This window comes from Eleginops maclovinus, chromosome 21 (genome assembly GCF_036324505.1).
Source record: "Eleginops maclovinus isolate JMC-PN-2008 ecotype Puerto Natales chromosome 21, JC_Emac_rtc_rv5, whole genome shotgun sequence".
In the NCBI taxonomy this organism is placed as follows: Eukaryota; Metazoa; Chordata; class Actinopteri; order Perciformes; family Eleginopidae; genus Eleginops; species Eleginops maclovinus.
In genome coordinates this window covers 16,567,959-16,587,201 of record NC_086369.1, presented here as the reverse complement: position 1 = coordinate 16,587,201, position 19,243 = coordinate 16,567,959, and the positions used below count along the sequence as shown (strand labels likewise).

General features: G+C 49.1%; 2 protein-coding genes across 2 annotated transcripts in view; one reads left to right on the top strand and one right to left on the bottom strand.

Annotated features, from left to right (window-relative positions):
* Positions 1-16,694, top strand: part of sulf1 (sulfatase 1) — a 78,087-nt gene extending 61,393 nt beyond the window's left edge. Inside the window, 16 exon segments of the mRNA XM_063873758.1 lie at positions 4,449-4,599; positions 4,819-4,994; positions 5,256-5,384; positions 6,318-6,374; positions 7,643-7,769; positions 9,778-9,982; positions 10,322-10,559; positions 10,853-10,949; positions 11,077-11,171; positions 11,294-11,365; positions 11,885-12,057; positions 12,141-12,283; positions 12,701-12,721; positions 12,723-12,825; positions 15,088-15,311; positions 15,313-16,694. Of these exon segments, the coding sequence (XP_063729828.1) occupies positions 4,449-4,599; positions 4,819-4,994; positions 5,256-5,384; positions 6,318-6,374; positions 7,643-7,769; positions 9,778-9,982; positions 10,322-10,559; positions 10,853-10,949; positions 11,077-11,171; positions 11,294-11,365; positions 11,885-12,057; positions 12,141-12,283; positions 12,701-12,721; positions 12,723-12,825; positions 15,088-15,311; positions 15,313-15,708 (2,407 nt within the window). The 3' untranslated portion in view covers positions 15,709-16,694.
* A 90-nt stretch (positions 16,695-16,784) lies between these two features.
* The window catches only part of LOC134857963 (solute carrier organic anion transporter family member 5A1), a 32,566-nt gene continuing 30,107 nt past the window's right edge, over positions 16,785-19,243 (bottom strand). The window contains exon 10 of the mRNA XM_063873759.1: positions 16,785-19,162. Coding sequence (XP_063729829.1) covers positions 18,705-19,162 — 458 coding nt within the window. The 3' untranslated portion in view covers positions 16,785-18,704. The remainder of the gene's footprint in view (positions 19,163-19,243) is intronic.

The following is a 19,243-nucleotide window of genomic DNA, read 5'->3' as shown; positions in this document are numbered from 1 at the left end:
CATGTGACCGCGCTGTAGTTCCTCTATAGCCCAACATTAGCCTCCTTTAGCTTAGCGGTAGAGACGTGAAGTCATGTGACTGTGCTGTAGTTCCTTTATAGCCCAACATTAGCCTCCTTTAGCTTAGCGGTGGAGACCTGAAGTCATGTGACCGTGCTGTAGTTCCTTTATAGCCTCACATTAGTTCATGTTTTTGGAGGTTTTTCTTTCAGTTTTTCCCGCTAACTCTCACTTTCTCCCCCTCTTAACATTCCCCTCTGTCTGTTTGCTCTTGTTTCTGTCTCCCTATATCTTGTCTCCCCCCCTCCCCTCCTGTAAAGCACTTCCTGATCCTGTCATATCAATCAGTCTTCCCACCCGCGGCTCTGGGATGAGAGGAATGCATTGTGTTCAGAGGAACACCCTTTGTGAAATTATTAATTTATTTTTAGCTGCAGCCTCGGGGTGAGGGGGGTAGGGGAGGCACCGGGGGCCCGGGGGAGAATGGAGAGGGTTGCCCCAGTGATACAGTGGTGTGGTTGGTAAGGGTGTGTGTTTGTTTGGATGTTTTCTGACTCCAGTACAGATCTGAGGAGCTGTGTTTTTGCTGGCAGACGCCGTGGAGCGAATTCCTCTTTTATGATTTTGTTTTGACGCTTCTCCAGTTTGAGAGAATTCAAAGGGTTTCTGTTGTTCTCCACAGAGGACAGCGAGTCCCTGGAAAGGCCGTCTGAGGCTGCAGCTGATTAACTTCATTATGGATTAACTCTCAGGTTTATCATTTCATTGTGTGGTGGAAAACATGACTGGAAATATGAAAAATGTCCTTCTGAGTTTCTTTGCAAAGTCTTTAAATAATAGATGGTCCCTTTTGATAGGATATAAAAGAATGGAAGCACTAAATGTACATGTTTTAGAGGCTTTAAACACATGAATAAGTGCTTTAACTTTAAATGTCCAAAGTGATGCCTTTAAACACTTTGCTTTAGTTCAAACCAAACATATTCACTTAGTTATGATCGAACAAAGACAAGACGAACATTTGACAGCATTCTCTGACATTCTGCATGAAAAACGACCGGCTATCCAAACACTCTGAGACGACTCTCTGCCATCGGGTCGACTAATGACTGCAGGTTCAAGGTCATGCACTAATGCAAGGACTAGACATGAAGTGTGTGTGTGTGTGTGTGTGTGTGCGCGCACTATGCACGGCGTTGGCGAGACTTTGTGGCGGTTAACTTCTCGAAGGAGCCGCCTCGTAAATCAACCGAGCGTCTGTACATGTGACGGCAACAAGAGCAGGGAGGCTGGATGTTAATGTCATTAACGTTCCTCTCTGGAGGCGTTCCTCTCTGGAGGTGTTCCTCTCTGGAGACGCTCCTCTCTGGAGGTGTTCCTCTCTGGAGACGCTCCTCTCTGGAGGCGTTCCTCTCTGGAGGCGTTCCTCTCTGGAGGTGCTCCTCTCTGGAGGTGTTCCTCTCTGGAGACGCTCCTCTCTGGAGGCGTTCCTCTCTGGAGGTGTTCCTCTCTGGAGACGCTCCTCTCTGGAGGCGTTCCTCTCTGGAGGCGTTCCTCTCTGGAGGCGTTCCTCTCTGGAGGCGTTCCTCTCTGTGGAGGTGTTCCTCTCTCTGGAGGTGCTCTTCTCTCTGGAGGTGTTCCTCTCTGTGGAGGTGTTCCTCTCTGTGGAGGTGCTCTTCTCTCTGGAGGTGTTCCTCTCTGTGGAGGTGTTCCTCTCTGGAGGCGTTCCTCTCTGGAGGCGCTCCTCTCTGGAGGCGCTCCTCTCTGGAGGCGTTCCTCTCTGGAGGTGTTCCTCTCTCTGGAGGTGTTCCTCTCTCTGGAGGTGCTCTTCTCTCTGGAGGTGTTCCTCTCTGTGGAGGTGTTCCTCTCTGTGGAGGTGCTCTTCTCTCTGGAGGTGTTCCTCTCTGTGGAGGTGTTCCTCTCTGGAGGCGTTCCTCTCTGGAGGCGCTCCTCTCTGGAGGCGCTCCTCTCTGGAGGCGTTCCTCTCTGGAGGGGTTCCTCTCTCTGGCGGTGCTCCTCTCTCTGGAGGCGTCCCTCTCTGGCGGCGTTCCTCTCTCTGGAGGCGTCCCTCTCTGGAGGCGTTCCTCTCTGGAGGTGTTCCTCTCTCTGGAGGCGTTCCTCTCTCTGAAGGTGTTCCTCTCTGTGGAGGTGCTCTTCTCTCTGGAGGTGTTCCTCTCTGTGGAGGTGTTCCTCTCTGGAGGCGTTCCTCTCTGGAGGCGTTCCTCTCTGGAGGCGCTCCTCTCTGGAGGCGTTCCTCTCTGGAGGGGTTCCTCTCTCTGGCGGTGCTCCTCTCTCTGGAGGCGTCCCTCTCTGGAGGTGTTCCTCTCTCTGGAGGCGTTCCTCTCTCTGAAGGTGTTCCTCTCTGTGGAGGTGCTCTTCTCTCTGGAGGTGTTCCTCTCTGTGGAGGTGTTCCTCTCTGGAGGCGTTCCTCTCTGGAGGCGCTCCTCTCTGGAGGCGCTCCTCTCTGGAGGCGTTCCTCTCTGGAGGTGTTCCTCTCTGGAGGCGCTCCTCTCTCTGGAGGCGTTCCTCTCTCTGGAGGTGTTCCTCTCTCTGGCGGCGTTCCTCTCTCTGGAGGCGTTCCTCTCTCTGGCGGTGTACCTCTCTGTGGAGGTGCTCTTCTCTCTGGAGGTGTTCCTCTCTGGCGGTGTACCTCTCTGTGGAGGTGCTCTTCTCTCTGGAGGTGTTCCTCTCTGGAGGTGTTCCTCTCTGGAGGCGCTCCTCCCTCTGGCGGTGTTCCTCTCTGATTCAAACACTGTGCATGTATCTCAGGAGCTTGTGGAGCTTGTGGAGCTTATGTTCTGCTGCTGGCTGCAGGAGGGTCTCTGATGTGTGTGTGTAGAGTTTTCTAAGGTCGCTGCGGCCACTGTAATCCCGGCCGCTGTGTGACCGGTGGCAGGTGTGACCTCTCCTATAGACAGCCTCGGCTCCTCTGAACTCTGCATTCCTGCTCCTCCCGGTGCCCAGGGCCCCCCCCATACCTTGGTGGCCCAGTGCCCAGAGACAGTCCCTTTGTGGGGCTTATTAGACCGCCGGGCTGCTGGGGAAAGAGTTCAGGATCTGCATGAGGAGGGATTCAGATACGGTCCAACAGTGTAGTTTATCGAGCAGCTGATTATCCAGAAAATGTTCGATTACAGGTTGTTTTTTGAGTAGAAAGGGACAATAGTTGTTGTTTTATTCTTTTGTTGGAGGGTGTAGATGCTGCTCTGTGAAGTCAAGATGCAAAATGAAGAAGTTCCAGAAGTTTTAAGGCTTTTAATTTTAAGTTTTTAGATGATTATCGGGATTATATGCAAGTATTTTTGACAGGATAATCGTGACGTTTTCATATTGTCTGCAGAGATTTTGCAGCCTTTTCACACTACTCTATAGTTCCTCCCTCTCATTGAGTCCACAGGTAATACTGCAGACCGGTGACCAGCGTCTCCCAGCTCTAACCCCCCCTCCTCTTGTTACCCCTCCTCTGAATTGACTGGGACTCGCTGGGTTCTGGCTGCAGGACTTGTTCCAAACTTGACTTTGGGGCCTATTATTTTCTTAACCCATGTAGGCCTAAAACGCCTGGAGAAAATGCCTGTAAAACGTATGGGCGATTTCAGAAGAACCCCTAAAACCTGAAGTGTTTCTGGAAATTCCGCAATTGTGTCAACGCCTACTAAATAATGGATTTCTCAGCCTCTAGCAGATTTGAGAGCTTACAGCTCTGGCTTTCATGAGTGGCCTCTGGAGGGTGCAGTTGAAAACACTCTGTGGATTAGAGTGGTAATTCTCCGTCCTCCACTCGGTTTCAAAACCTTCGAACTCATGGTCTTCATCGTCTTCAAACATATGTCTTAACCATAAATCCCGGTCGATTGGTTCGACGGGTTCAAAGTCGTCAGTAGTAATGTCATCAGCGCTGTGCAGATCGTCAACATCACTACCGTCACTAACTTCAGAATTCCCTCCGCAGTAGACTAAGTCGGCATGACTGCTCGAAAAAAATCCAAACAATGCCACGTGTATATTCTGATGCATTTCATTGGCTAAGAGGCCGAAAAGTAATGCAAAGAAATACCACAGAGCTCTTGTACCAGAAAATGACATATCCGGTTTCCCGGGTTCAATAGTAGAATGACGCAACAGCGCTCCCGGTTTCAATGGTAGAAATGGGGCAACGCTTTCCCTGCTTAAATGGGTTAAGCATTTGGCAACCCTCAATGAATTGTGTGAGCCATGGGGGGGGGGGGGGTGATTCTCGTCTGTGTGTGAGGGTGGGAGATGTTCAGAAAAACAACCACAGCGCATTAAGACGTTTCCCTGGACAAACAGAGACGCTGTTGGGCTGTGGCACCTGTTCCTGAGCAGCAGGGTGTGAGAAGTCTCAGACAGGTGTTTCCCTGACTCCCCCCTTCCTGCTACTGCTATGCATGTTCATCCACCCTGAACACAGTCTCTCTCCTCTGCAGTACGCCCAGCTACAACTACGCCCCCAACATGGACAAGCACTGGATCATGCAGTACACGGGCCCCATGAGGCCCATCCACATGGAGTTCACCAACTTCCTGCACAGGAAGAGGCTGCAGACGCTCATGTCGGTGGACGACTCCGTTCAGAAGGTGCGTGTGGACGGCAGAGGAAAACATGGTGCTTGTATAAATGCACCAGCCAGTTCTGAGGTTTCTGTCAGACTGGAGGGAAAGAAGCATCCAAAATCCACGTCCAGGAGTTTATTTCTCTTAAGTTTGTGTCTGCAGAATTCTCCTAAAGTTAGCACTACATAACGCTCTCTTTAATTTCTTGTCTTTCTCCTGACCCCCCCTCGTGTTCCCCATCAGGTGTTTGACATGCTGGAGGAAACGGGAGAGCTGGACAACACGTACGTCATCTACACGGCAGATCACGGGTACCACATCGGGCAGTTCGGGCTGGTGAAGGGGAAGTCCATGCCGTACGACTTCGACATCCGGGTGCCGTTCTTCCTGAGGGGACCCAACATCGAGCAGGGGGCCGTGTAAGTCTCAGCAAGCCATTTCCTGAGTGTTTCCTCTCGTGGGAGCCATACTTCTTATTAGATTATGGTGAATGGCATCATTTATGCCCCAGTATATATTCAGTTTCAGGAACTTTTTGGGTTAATTCATTCAGTTTTGCTATGAAGTCCAATATGACGTTTTTCTCCCGGGACTACTGCTCTTTTTTACCATGGTTCCTTGTATGTGCTATTTAATTTCCCAGCATGCATTTCATGAGTTACCTTTCTGTCTTCCTGCAGAAATCCCCACATGGTGCTGAACATCGACCTGGCCCCCACCATCCTGCACATCGCCGGGCTGGACACGCCTGCGGACATGGACGGGAAGTCCATCCTGAAGCTGCTGGAGCAGGACCGGACTGGCAACAGGTCAGTGTGATTGCCCATCATGCACTGCTCTGTAATTGCACTGAGAGTTGATGTGTGTAGCAGCCGTGCTCTGTACCGTGAGTGAGAGAACGCACATGCAGAGAGCCGGAGTAACGGAGAGTCCAGAGTGTCTGGGGTCATTTGCTGGATTTTCCTTGGCGGCTCGACTCTGGCTCGGAGGTTTTTCTCATGAAGTTTCCCAAAGAAACAAGATGAATCATCTGTTTCCCCAGAAACCAAACAGGGTCCAGCATGGATGAAGAAAACACATCATGCACGAGGCATTTAAAAAAGTGTGAGAAGGACACAAAAATAACTTTTGGGGTCGTTGGAGTATTTTTGTCTCAGCTACCTTTTTTGATTCTTTTCTAATGCAAAAAAATATATATTTCTAAGTAATAAAAAAAACAAGAATCCTAGAATAAATATTAAACATTTTTAATAATAATTCTATGATTGTCAGAAAGAGATTTGGCAACTATCTTGATTGTTTTCAAAGGAATGTTTAAGCAAAAATGCCAGAAAATGTTACTTTCAGCCTCATAAAAGTGGGGGTTTCTTAGCTTTTCTCTGTTAATGATCATGTTAAATGGACATTTTTGGGTTTTAGACTGACAAAACAAGACATTTAGAGACATGTCCTTGAACATTTAGACATTATTCACAATTTCCTATCATTTTCTAGACGAAACGCTCTATATACAAAATATTCTGCGAACTAATAGTTAGTTAGTTTTACGTTAAAGTAATATTTTACATGAATACCGGCAGTGACACTGAAAAAAAAGCCTCACTGGGAGCCTTCCCAGTGTATCAGAGAGAACTGGAAACATATTTAAGGGTTAGATATAATGACTATCCCCCCACGCCTGTCACTCTGCGGACACTGAGGGTCAGATGAGTTTCTAAATTTTGTGCGTTTTGTTTTCCCAGATTCAAAACCAACCGGAAACCCAAAGTCTGGAGGGACACATTCCTGGTGGAGCGAGGGTAAGCATCCTTCTTTCTCCCCTTTTCTCACCGCAGAGTGTGTGTCACTAACACTTCCCTGAACTCCGGTTGTATGGACGCTCCCCGACTCGCCTGATGTCCGACAGACGCTCCCTGACCACAGTCTGCACCGGGTTTTAATATTCAGAGATGTTTGGTAGACTGCAGAGGAGAACAACAAGCTGAGTCTTTGTCCTCTGCACATGATCGGGGCCATAAACCCGACAGACGGAAGATAGCAAGATAAAACAAACAAAAGCGGGATGGAGTTACCTGAGGAATGAGAGGATCCGCTCACAGGACATGTGCTGCAGCCAGAGACTGTTTCTCTGTGAAGCAGAGTGGAGTTCAGTGTCTCCGTGCTGCAGAAGAAGACACCTCTGCACGCTGCTGCTCACTCCACACTTAGCGGAGGCAGTGCCAGGGCTGCTCCGAAAGAGACATGACCACCTGGAGAGAAGCAGCTGCAGGTCTTTGCATGATACTGCAGGGGTTCTGCAGGTCCTTTTAGGTCTTAAATACAATTTATAGTCCTTAGAATTTATGCTCTGCTTTTGCATTAACTGCAAAGAGGGTCCTAAAAAGTATTAGTTTTTACAGAAGAAACACACTCCAAATGAAGACTTTCAACTATTATACACAGAAAGCTGCAGACATTTAGTCTTTAAGTGTTTCTCAGACTTAATGCATTAAAAAGTTTTAAGTTAGACCCAAAGAAATACTGGATATTAGTGTGTCATAAAACTGCTATCAGTCCCTCTCTATCCCTAGTTTGCCAAACATCGGCAGGACAAAGCCTCCCTCGTTGGCTGCAGGTCGGGGTGTGTCTGTACGGCTGTGTATGAAAGGAAAAGAGTGTGACCTCTGACCTGTTGGAGGCTGCAGTCCGTGTGTGTGACCATTGAAGGCTGTGCTGGCAGAGAGTCGGGGGTAAATCAGAGCTCCGTGCCCAGAGCGTGGCACTCACAGAGGAGACATAACTGAAACCCTTTCACTGGGCATGAGACACACACAGCGGCGTGACAGAGGGAGGAAAACGGGAAACAGTGACGGACACACTCGGGGCACAATGAGGACGATCAGTCCGTGTCGTTTTTAAACAAGACGTTGAAATTCATTTCTCTCGAGGGCTGACCCCTGTTTTCATGACTTAAGAAAGCATCCCTACTAAACACAGGACTAAAAGTGCAGATTATTATTGAATGAGTCTCTACAATCCTTCGTCACCGAGCCTCTAACGAGTCTGTGTTTCCCTTTTGTTCCTGCAGGAAGATCCTGAGGAAGAAGGAGGACTCGGTGGCCCCGCAGCACACCAACAGCCTCCCCAAGTACAAGAAGGTGAAGGAGACGTGTCAGCAGGCCGAGTTCCAGACGCCCTGCGAGCAACCCGGGCAGGTAAACCAAACCCCCCCCGCCTGCATGGTAACTGGAGCCGTGCATTAAGCTGCTCCCTTTGATCCGGCCCATTAATGCGTGTGCAGCACGCCGAGCAGAACCAGACAAATTGTTACAAGTTCTGGGGCGGCATTAAATGACGGCACGCTAATGCAACCCAGACCCACTTTATAGTCACATAAACGTGTGTGTGTGTGTGTGTGTGTCTGTGTGTGTGTGTGTGTGTGTGTCAGGTATTGAAGGCAGGACCTGTAATAATGCACACATAAACCCTGCAGACGTGTCCTCTCCCAGCTGTCATTATTCATGCATCATGATGTGTCTGCAGAGCTGGAAGCATACGTTCAGTTTCTCATGACCTCCCAGCCGTCCTATAGCTCAGTGGGTAGAGCGGGCGGCCAGATACTGGGGTTTAAAAAAAAACCAAAACATGACCTCCCAGTGAGCAGCTGTGTGTGTGTGTGTAAATTACAGGGGATGTTGCTTACACACTCTTCATTTATCCTAATCCCCTCTTTATCACAGCTCCTCAGTTTATTTGATGCGTTTAAAGGGACAGTTTGCGTGTTTTAAAGGGAGGTTGTGTGCTGTGTTGCACCTACAGTACATGCAGTTTGCGGAAAGGGACAGAAGTACAAGCAATGCACTGCTTTAGACACCTAAAGAAATTAAAATCAGTTCAAATCCATGCTATTTTTTAGATATTTAGACTATATTTTCACAGTTTACCTGGCTGTCAGATAGTCCTTTCTGACGGGGAACTGAAGCCACCAGACAAAAACAGTTATTTAAGCTTGCAGAATACAGTTTTTTGCATTAATTAGTGAGTTAGTTGGTGTTATTGTGTGACTTTAGTGTATTAAGTCTCTCAACTAACTATCTGATACTGTCTAAAGTTGACCAGCATCTCTTGTGTGTTTTCACTGGAGTTGCTGGCTTTCTAGTTCCCTTTGGACAGCCTTTTCGTGCAAGTTCGAGCCTCAAAAATATGCAAAAATGCACGAGTGCTTCATACAACCTCACTTCCAAACATCTGTACTATCCCTCTGACCCCCCTGTCACTTAGAAACACCCTCAAACTGAAGCTTTGTTCTGAAACAGATGGATATTCTTGCACAGAGACATCCGACCTCAGTCCTGAACCTGAAGTTATTGTGTTGAACGCGACCGCATGTTTGTGTCTCAGGGCTCAGGTTCCTCCTCCTCCTCCTCCTCCTCCTCCTCCTCCTCCTCCTCCTCTACTGTTGTTTCTGAGGAGGAGGAGGAGGAGGAGGAGGAGGAGGAGGAGGAGGAGGAGGAGGAGGAGGAGGATGAAGTCTTCCTCCCTGAGTGACTCTACATCTCTGGTACAGCAGCTCTGTTTGGCTCTCCGTCCAGAGGAAACCTGATCTTCCTCACCGCCTTTTAGTCCGAGCCTGCATTCTCTCTGCACATGTGTCTCCTCCGGTTAAACCAGAGCAACCCAGCGGCTGCAGTTAGCCTCGCTTTCTCTTCCTGCTGCGATTAAATATTGAGAGAGACCCGGAGGATGTAGTGGGGGGAGCTGAGATGTTTATACACAATGGCTCTGCTGACGCACCCGGCTCAGAGTGAGACAGGGTTTCCTCGTGTGGTTGTGTTGGTTTATCTTTCACGCTGCTTTTGGGCACCGGTTTCTCCCACATGCTGAGATCCTCCTGAACTATCCGTCTCTCAAGGAGCCTTCAAAATAAAACAGAGGCTTTCTGCTGAGATTTAAGCAGCAATAAACACATTTATCATCTCAATTAGTACTTTTTTTGTTCTGTTTTGATAAATTAAACTGTTTTTTGCTCGATGTCAGGAGAGGAGCCTAAAATGTTCCATCTCTGCAACCTAGGGTATATCCCCTGACTCTTTTCATATGAACTCACTAGGTGTTGCACCACACGTAATTCCACTTTGGACATAAATCCATGAATGTAAGTTAGCACAGAGAGAGCTTCATGCAGTTTCTGGCTGCTGATGCATGCTGTGTTTGCTGTTGCAGAAGTGGCACTGTGTGGAGGAGATCTCGGGTAAGTGGAGGATCCAGAAGTGTAAGGGAGGCTCTAAGGAGGGCTCCAGGAAGAGGGCGCGCAGTCTGAAGCCCCGCAGCAGCTACGACCCCCGGGAACCGGGCTGCGACTGTGGCCACGCTCTGCAGAAATCCTCCAGACCCGAGCGGCGTGCACAACGGCAGCAGAGCGGCCAGCGTGAGTATACAGTGATGGAGGGGAGGGCCTGTGAGGGGGATGACTGTGGTTGTTCTGGTGTGCAAGACATCAGCACCAGCTTTCAATATCCTCCCGATGCATTGTGCAGCAGCAAAAGTCTGCAGGAGATCAAACCCTGACTTCCTGTATGTGATTATCCATGCTGTAAAGAGAGACACATGCAGACAGAATGCAAAGATCCGGCAACAAGTCCAGCAGTTTGTCCTGTGGAGGTCCCTGTGGAGGTCCCTTTGTGTGGTAGTGAAGGATCTGGCGCCCTCTAGTGGTGCTGAGAAACGTTGCAGCTGAAAATCTGAAGTTCTCCTCCCGTCTCTGCAGGTTTCCGACCTCGCTTCGTGCACACGCGTCAGACCCGCTCTCTGTCGGTGGAGTTCGAAGGTCAGATCTACGACGTGGACCTCCAGGCGGACGATCAGATGGCCGTGCGCCGCCGCTCCATCTCCAAGCGTCACCATGACGACCCCGAGCTGCTCCCCGGGCTGGACGGCTCCGAGGAGATGCTGGCCGACGACACCAATGCTGTGGGGTACCTGAACTCTGTGAAGGTCACACACAAGTGAGTGAAGGCAGTCTGCTTTAATGTGTGTGTGTGTGTGTGTGTGTGTGTGTGTGTGTGTGTGTGTGTGTGTGTGTGTGTGTGTGTGTGTGTGTGTGTGTGTGTGTGTGTGTGTGTGTGTGTGTGTGTGTGTGTGTGTGTGTGTGTGTGTGTGTGTGTGTGTCGGAGGGCAGTGTGTGACAGCTGTGTGTGTGTGTGTTGTGTCAGGAGGGCAGTGTGTGACAGCTGTGTGTGTGTGTTTGTGTCAGGAGGGCAGTGTGTGACAGCTGTGTGTGTGTGTGTGTGTGTTTCAGGTGTTACATGCTGGTGAACGACAGCGTCCACTGTGAGAGGGAAATCTACCAATCCCCCCGAGCCTGGAAGGACCACAAGAGCTACGTGGATCAGGAGGTGAGACACACACACACACACACACACACACACATATACTCGTATGTCTTATATTGCATGATGTGTGACATTACTATGAGACTTTTGCATCTCTAATTTTTAGTATTTGCTGCATGTTAAATTCCAGATTGAAGTGCTTCAAGACAAAATCAAAAACCTGAGAGAGGTCAGAGGTCACCTGAAGAGGATCCGACCTGAGGACTGTGACTGTGGGAAGAAGAGGTCAGTATTCAGCCTCCAAACGTCTCTATTCATGTTGTACACAGAAAAGCGATGTGTATGTTTTAGAGCCCTGTAGAAGTCATCACCTGGTCCTTAGTCTGTGTCTCTGTTTATGAAAGCAGCTACTTTAGCAAAGGAGACAGAAACAAGGCTCAGAGAGGGAAGAGCAGGAAAGATCAACTCCATCCCTTTAAGTGAGTCTCCTTTAACCCTCCGCCCCACGTAGTGCTGCCTCGTAGTCATTAACCTGCAACTGGAGCGAGATGACATCACCGTGTTGCTGTGTGCATGCTCCCTGCATGTTTAGCTATCATCGTGTGTGTGTGTGTGTGTGTGTGTGTGTGTGTGTGTGTGTGTGTGTGTGTGTGTGTGTGTGTGTGTGTGTGTGTGTGTGTGTGTGTGTGTGTGTGTGTGTGTGTGTGTGTGTGTGTGTGTGTGTGTGTGTGTGTGTGTGTGTGTGTGTGTGTGTTCTGGATGAGAGGACAGGTGCATGGCTGAAGTGATTGCATGGAGGGGAAATCAGACAAGCACTCACACACAGTATTTGTTCATTTAAAGGGACAGTACACTTTACTAGGGTTAGCCTGGAGGTAAGTCACCCTAGAGACACCTTTGATTGAAGATAACGAGTCGAAGCAGTCAGTGCAAACATGTCCATCGTGTCCCGGCGTCATCAGGGGCTGATGGGTAATCCTCTCTGGTTTGCTCTGCAGGGAGGAGGCGCAGGAGAACGACGGGAAGGCTCAGCTGTACAACGAGATCCGCCGGAAGAAGAAGGAGAGGAAGGAGAAGAAGCGAGCGAGGAAAGGAGACGACTGCAGCCTCCCCGGACTGACCTGCTTCACACACAACAACGACCACTGGGCCACCGCCCCCCTCTGGACATGTGAGTGTACTGACCCACAGCTACCCAGGATGCAATGCATTTTCTGGGGGCTACTGCTAGACTAAAGGTGTGTTTCTGTGCAGTGGGGGGATTCTGCGCCTGCACCAGCTCCAACAACAATACCTACTGGTGTCTGAGGACCATCAACGAGACGCACAACACGCTCTTCTGCGAGTTCTCCACCGGCTTCCTGGAGTACTTCGACCTCAACAGCGACCCCTACCAGGTCAGGGTCAACATCTCACACTCATTATTGATCTGGCTCTCCATCCAGGGCTTTCCTTTGGTCCCTGCAGGAATAAAAACTATTCATGTTGCAGGTTTTTAGTGGAAATAGGAATAATTCAGAATCAGAATACCTGAAATTGGGTTTTGTATATACTATATATAATACATATAGATTAGAATAACAATAAACCAAAAATATCGAACAAATCTTTGAAAAGTAAAAATGTGATTTAATGTAAGAAGTTAAAGATAAAAGGAAATGGATCAAAATATTTAATAAAACATAACAAGTTCAGAAGAAAGATAATAAAATACTGTGTGTGTGTGTGTGTGTGTGTGTGTGTGTGTGTGTGTGTGTGTGTGTGTGTGTGTGTGTGTGTGTGTGTGTGTGTGTGTGTGTGTGTGTGTCCTGCAGCTGACCAACACGGTGTACTCAGGTGGACCGGGACGTCCTGAACTCTCTGCACGCTCACCTGATGGAGATGAGGAGCTGTCAGGGACACAAGCAGTGCAACCCCCGCCCAAAAGGCCCGGACGCAGGTAAACACTCACCTGCAGGAAGTGTACGACACCAGCCCACCTGCCCTGAATTATGAAGTGTTCCTCTGGGTGTGTGTTAGTGAGTGTGTGTGTTTGCACGTATCTGCATGCTGCATGTGTCATCAGTGATGAATGCTGAATTTTTCAGGTGGAGGTCAACGAGTCCAAATCCAGTCTTTCTCTGACACACACACACACACACACACACACACACACACACCCTCCTCTTTCCTTCCCTCCTGCACACACACTTGACCCTCCTCTCTCTCTCCCTCCTGTACACACACACTTTGACCCTCCTCTCTCCTCCTGCACACACACACTCTGACCCTCCTGCACACACACACTCTGACCCTCCTCTCTCCCTCCTGCACACACACACTCTGACCCTCCTGCACACACACACTCTGACCCTCCTCTCTCCCTCCTGCACACACACACTCTGACCCTCCTGCACACACACACTCTGACCCTCCTCTCTCCCTCCTGCACACACACACTCTGACCCTCCTGCACACACACACTCTGACCCTCCTCTCTCCCTCCTGCACACACACACTCTGACCCTCCTGCACACACACACTCTGACCCTCCTCTCTCCCTTGTGCACACACTCTCTCCCTCCTCCTCAGATGATTCTCCTCCTCCCTCAGATCTCCTCTTTTCTTCTGATCCTCCAATGATTGCATTTCTCCGTAGGCAGTAGCAGCTGCATGCCGACTCCTCAGTGTGAATGATCTATATTACCCCCCCTGATCCCCCTGAATCAGACATTAACAATCGATTGCTTTTATTTTCCCGATCAGGAGGTAAAGATGGAGGCAGCTATGAGCCACACAGGTATCCACCCCTTTTTGTTTCTCTTCAGTGGCTTCTTCTTCTTCCTTTAACACCTGCATGGGCTCAATCGCTTCATTCCCACTAATCCATCCATCCTGCGGAGCTGCCGTCGCTCACCTGCTGCTGCTGCATGCTGGGACACGCTAACAGTCATGACCAATGGTTTTCTCTCATTGAAGAAGCTCCATGTTGTCTCCGCTGTGAGGAGCCTTCACTGCCTTTAGAGGAGTCACTCACCACGATAACACGGCTAATAAAGTCATATAAGGAGGCGCTGAATTCACTTCCACCTGAGCATCGATTGCACAAAAGCATGACATCATCATTCCACCTCATGCATCATACATTAAAGGAGAAGTGTTGCTTTCCTGCAGAGTCTGAAGATTAAAACCTCTCTGGGATCTAAATATGAAGCTTCAGCCAGCAGCTAGTTAGCTTAGCACAACCTCAAAGCTAATAAGTTAACACAAAATACGTTTGAGGCTAGCTGTTTCCCTCCGCTTCCAGTCAGTATGCTAAGCTAAGCTAAGTGTTGATTGTAGCTTCATACTGAGATGGACAGATTTGAGCCAGTTATTCATGAGGATTTTTAAGGGCCAGTGTAGGCAAGAGGTATAAGGTATTAAAGCAGTACATTTGAGAAAAACATTGGATATTATTTAAGATATTTGAGCATAATTATGCAAGAAGAAACGGATAAAAAAGTTTTGAGATTTAACGAGAAAATGTGAATTGAAAACTTAATTTACCAATTATTCTAAGTTTATTTTACCATAATCTTACTCCTCTCACTGGCTCTGTATTTAAACATATTTAGCATGTATCTCTCGGAAAGCAAACTAATGTCCCTCAAAAGTGCTGAGTCAAAAAATACCACCTCCATCCTGGGGTCAGAGCAGCATGACCTGCAGAATCATCTCATGAAACTAGCTGGAGCCCACTGACCTCTGACCTCTGTTTGTGACACCTGCTTACCAGGCAGCAGCAGCATGGGAGGGGGTCAAAGAGGAGACCGAGCCTCTCCTTCCTGTGAGTCTGACACACACACACACACTGCAGCTTTTACTCTGACAAGCTAAGCCTCAAGATGCTTCTTTTTCCCCAAAAATCTGCTGAGGTTATTCTGCATATTTCCTCCTGAAATGCTGCTCTTACTTCCGGGGGCAAACCAGCAGCTCATCTTTTTGTTTTTATTCCAGGTTGCCTGACTTCTGCCATCTATTTTTTTTATGTGCCGCTCCATACCTTGGTCTTTATGACGGATCAGTGTGTGTGTGTGTGTGTGTGTGTGTGTGTGTGTACGTCAGCATGTGTTTGAGCTCAGTGTATGTTCCTCTAATGCTCTGATGTGTGGGGGGGCTTTGCGGCATGGACTCAGCTCAGTCGTCCTCTCGTCCTCACCCCGGTGTCTTTCTGTCACAGCTCTGCAGTTTGGGACGGACGCCCGGGTTAAGCTGCCCAACCTGACGGAGGCGGGGGTGCACCGGCAGGGCCTGGAGGATCTGTACCGCCTCGACGAGAGCCTCTACGAGCGCCGGCCCGCCTACAGCCCCGGCCCCGACGCCTGGCTCTCCTTCCAGACGGATGTAGATAATATGTTTGCACTGCGCCGCGCTTTTATGAAACTCAACCGGACCCTGGATGACCCCCCCCCCGCCAGAGCTGGGCTCCGGTGCCGGGGAGGGCAGCGGAGACGAGCCGGGATCGGAGGCCCCCCCCGCCCCCAGCAGCACCCCCGCTGCCAACGAGCTTCCCGAGAGGGTGGCGAACAGACCGGGCCCGAGGAGAGACGGCGGCTCCACCCCCCTGAGGACGCAGCAGCTGGAGGAGGTGGAGGGGGAGGCGTTCAGCGGCAACGGGATGACCGAGCTGGAGACGCGTCACGACTCCCTGCTGCGCTTCCCCCACAGCCTGCATGAGGGGGAGGAGGAGGAGGAGGAGGAGGAAGACATTTTCCGGGCCCAGGGCCTCCTCCCTCTCTCCCCACAGACGCTGAGCGACCACGAGGGCAGCGGCTCTCGAGCGTTCAATCAGAGCCTCTGATTAACGAGTCGCCATAGAGACATGACTGACAGGCGCCCCCTCAGAGCGCCAGAGTTGTAAAATTAAATGAGTGTTTATTTTTTTACAGGTGCCGACGATTATTAGTAAAACAGTATTATTTTCTTTTTCAAATATATATTTAGGAAAGAAAAAGCCTTACCGCAGCCGAGTGTTCAGAGGGGGTCAACCGGATTTATTCCTGAGGGATGACACCGTCTTTTAATATATGTTTTTATGAAAAACTACGTGAGTGGTGAAACCATCGCAGCTTCAGGTCATCAACCCTCCCATCACTGCAGAGAGAAATATCAAATCTGGCCCCAGATGCACTTTTTAACATTTACGTTTCACAGGGATGTAAAATGAAGCCCTCATTAGACAAAAGAACAATCAAAACCTATGGTGTTAATCATTTCTATGCAGAATTGTCAACCTGCTTCTTTAAATAGTACAACAGTGAGTATTTCTTTTTACACTCCCAATCCTTAATCCATGAATCAGGATAATATTTTTAAGATGAATTGATAATGAAAATAATGATAGTGGCAGCCCTAACAAGAGGAGTATGTCTTTATACTACTCAAAAAAAACTAGATTGTGGAAAAAGTACCAATCCTTTCTTCTTTTGAAAGTGTGACTTGTGTTACTGATGCACCTGCTGGGGTTTGCACATTTGTCACGTTAATTAAAAATGAGCCTCACGGTCACCGGGTGTTAACTTTGTCACAAACCTTCCCGTGGTGTTTGGTCCTGATGTTCACTTCACTCTGAATGTAACTGGAGTCCTTTAAATTAAACCTGGTTAAAGACGAGTGCTTTATTTTGAAATAAATGCATCACTTCCTGTCTGTCCTTCATCTGTACCGTTAGAAATGTGTGTGCAAAAAGCTGCTGCTGCTGCTGCTGCTGTGCTTCTCTCTGTCGACAGTGTGTCTTAACTTTCAGGAAAGCCATGAAGCTGTTCAGAAATAAACTTTTCAACCTCCCCCGCCCCGTGTCGACGTAAGTGCTGTCCCACCACACACACACACACCACTCAGACAGGTCGATTTCTTTCAGTTTTTTAATGACAAATATCCAGTTTCAAGGCATCTGTAAATCAAGTGTTCACAAACATCAACCAGGCCTCTGCTGCTGAGGAACAGAAGCCAAGTTCAGACCGTCAGAGCTCCACTTTCAGAGCACGTTCTGCAGTCATGTGTGGCGCTGCTGCCGATTCCCCTCCTTCCTCCTCTTCATATATAACAGATTTACTTAATGCACGCTCAACAGTTACCAATAATCAGTAAATACGAGAGGATTTACAAAGACCTGAGAGGCAAGCGTGGAAAGAATGTGATGTGATTTACGAACAGGGGAATTAAACGGTTTGCCAGGATAGGATGTTATTGGTAAGAACAGAAGAGTGGAGAGTACCCTGTGTTCTGAGTAAGACCAAAAGGAGGCATTTATAGCCAAAAGAAAGCCATGTTACACAGCTTTTTAACACTCACTAAATGCACGTTGTTAATGAGAATGGACTAAATAAAAATGACTGAAAAAATATTCTGGCAAATCCTTTAGTTTCACCTGTTTTTAGATCTTTAACTAATGGGAGAAATATTCAAATCAAGCACTAGATTTATTCATGTCCTCACTGGCCTCTCAGGGCTTAATTGGTTTTCAATCAGGACAGAATTCCATTAGCAGCACTAACTTTAATGGAGTAGATAGTTAATAGTTAACTGAAATGACTTTTTTAATTGCAGTGCCATGTTAGTTCATAAATATGCTTCTAACTAACTGGATAATACGCGTCATTAGCTCTGCCGATATTTACACGATGCTCACTTATTATGGAAATTTAATCTGAGGTACTAAGTCACGATAATACTAAACGAGTCACTGCCAGAAAACCACCAAGCGTGGCCCAAAGTTAACACGTTCCCACTGCAGCAGACGCTCCGCTCCTTTCACTCAGCTGAACTTAGGATAATATCAAATACAAAATCTCGCTCCAGACTTTTCCTCCTTTCTATACGAACCAGGCTCTCTCCATGTCTCAGCAAAACACTTTTCAAAGGGAGGTCAGTCCTTAAGACATTCAAGAAAATACAGTAATCTAAAAACCACTACGCTTTGCAGACCGTTTGATTCAGACTGCAGAAAGTAAATCTTTGGGAGCGTGATTATTAATGAACATTACAACCCAGACAGAAGCTCTGACACAGCAACATTCACTGGCCTTCACACAATCATGTCTGCAGCCACCAGAGGCGCCACACACCAGGAGTAATCAGATTACCCCTGCCGGTAGAAGCTGCTCACTGCACTACTTTCTCTGAAGCCTACACCAAGAGAATACTACTATGTACATCTGTGGAGCTTCAGCAAGCAGGAGTGGTGCATCCTCCTGTAGATCAGACACCAGTCCTCGTTTCAAAGTAGGTCCAATATTCAGAAACCTTCTCCAGTAGCTTCAGCACATGGTCAGAGAAACCTTCTTCCCTCTGTAATAAAGTAGAGTGTAATGGAATCTAGATTGAGTAGAAGTGGTTAAAGGCTGAACCATTGCTGCGTGTCGGCTTTAAGCTACATGGTGACGTCACCAAGGCGAGGAGCGACAGAGCAGTCGCTCAGAGACTGGCTTTCTTCAGCTAGCGTTAGCATTGAGCTAGCTGTGTACACTGGCCGAACAGCCTGAGAGGCACTGTTACAAAAAGTTCTGAAGATCCAGATAACAGCAGACGGGAGGCTGAAGTGTTCGGAGCGGGAGGAAGAGGGGGAGGAGGAGCTGTACAGGGATCTTGCATAGTACAGGTGAGTTGTGCTTTAGTGGCCGGCTGGTGGCGGCTCGTCTGTACAGGTTGTAAAGCCCCGCTCTGTTCCAGTAGCACCATGGGAGGTCTCATCAGCCTTCTGTCCGGAGCAGCCCTTTAGAGTCCTGCAGCAGCTGTGGAGCAGAAACACAGACAGGAAGGCACGTGTCACAACGGACGCCGGAGCAAGGCGTAGCCTCAGACGTGGGCGGAGCCTCTGTGGTGGTGCGGCAGCAGGATGGGCGGGGTTATTGCTTTGAGGGCATTCCCGGGGCAGCTAAGGGTGCTGTGGCCGCGGTGCAGCAGCAGAGCGGCGGGCGGGTCGGGCCGCGGCGGGATGAACACCGGGCAGGACCGGGTGCGAGCGTGGCTCTTGTGGCCCCCGGCGTGGCAGATGAGCTCGCTGACGGTGCCCAGCGGAGGCAGGCGCTGTCGCCACAGCTCCGCTCGGTCCTCCTTGTGCTTGATGGAGTACCAGGTGAGGAAGATGAAGATGAAGCCCACAAACTTGAGGCTGGCGGCCAGGCCGAAGTAGACGAAGCGGAAGGAGGTGACGTCGTACTCCCAGCAGGAGCCGTGCACGCCGCAGTCCTGCTGCCACAGCATGCAGGTGGTGTCGATCACAGCCCCAAAGTAGATGGGGGTGGGGATGTAGGCTGGAAGAGGAGACAGATTTGAGAAAGTTAGATTGACTGTACCAACAACTGTCCACCACTCGGGGGCAGCATTTCATTAAG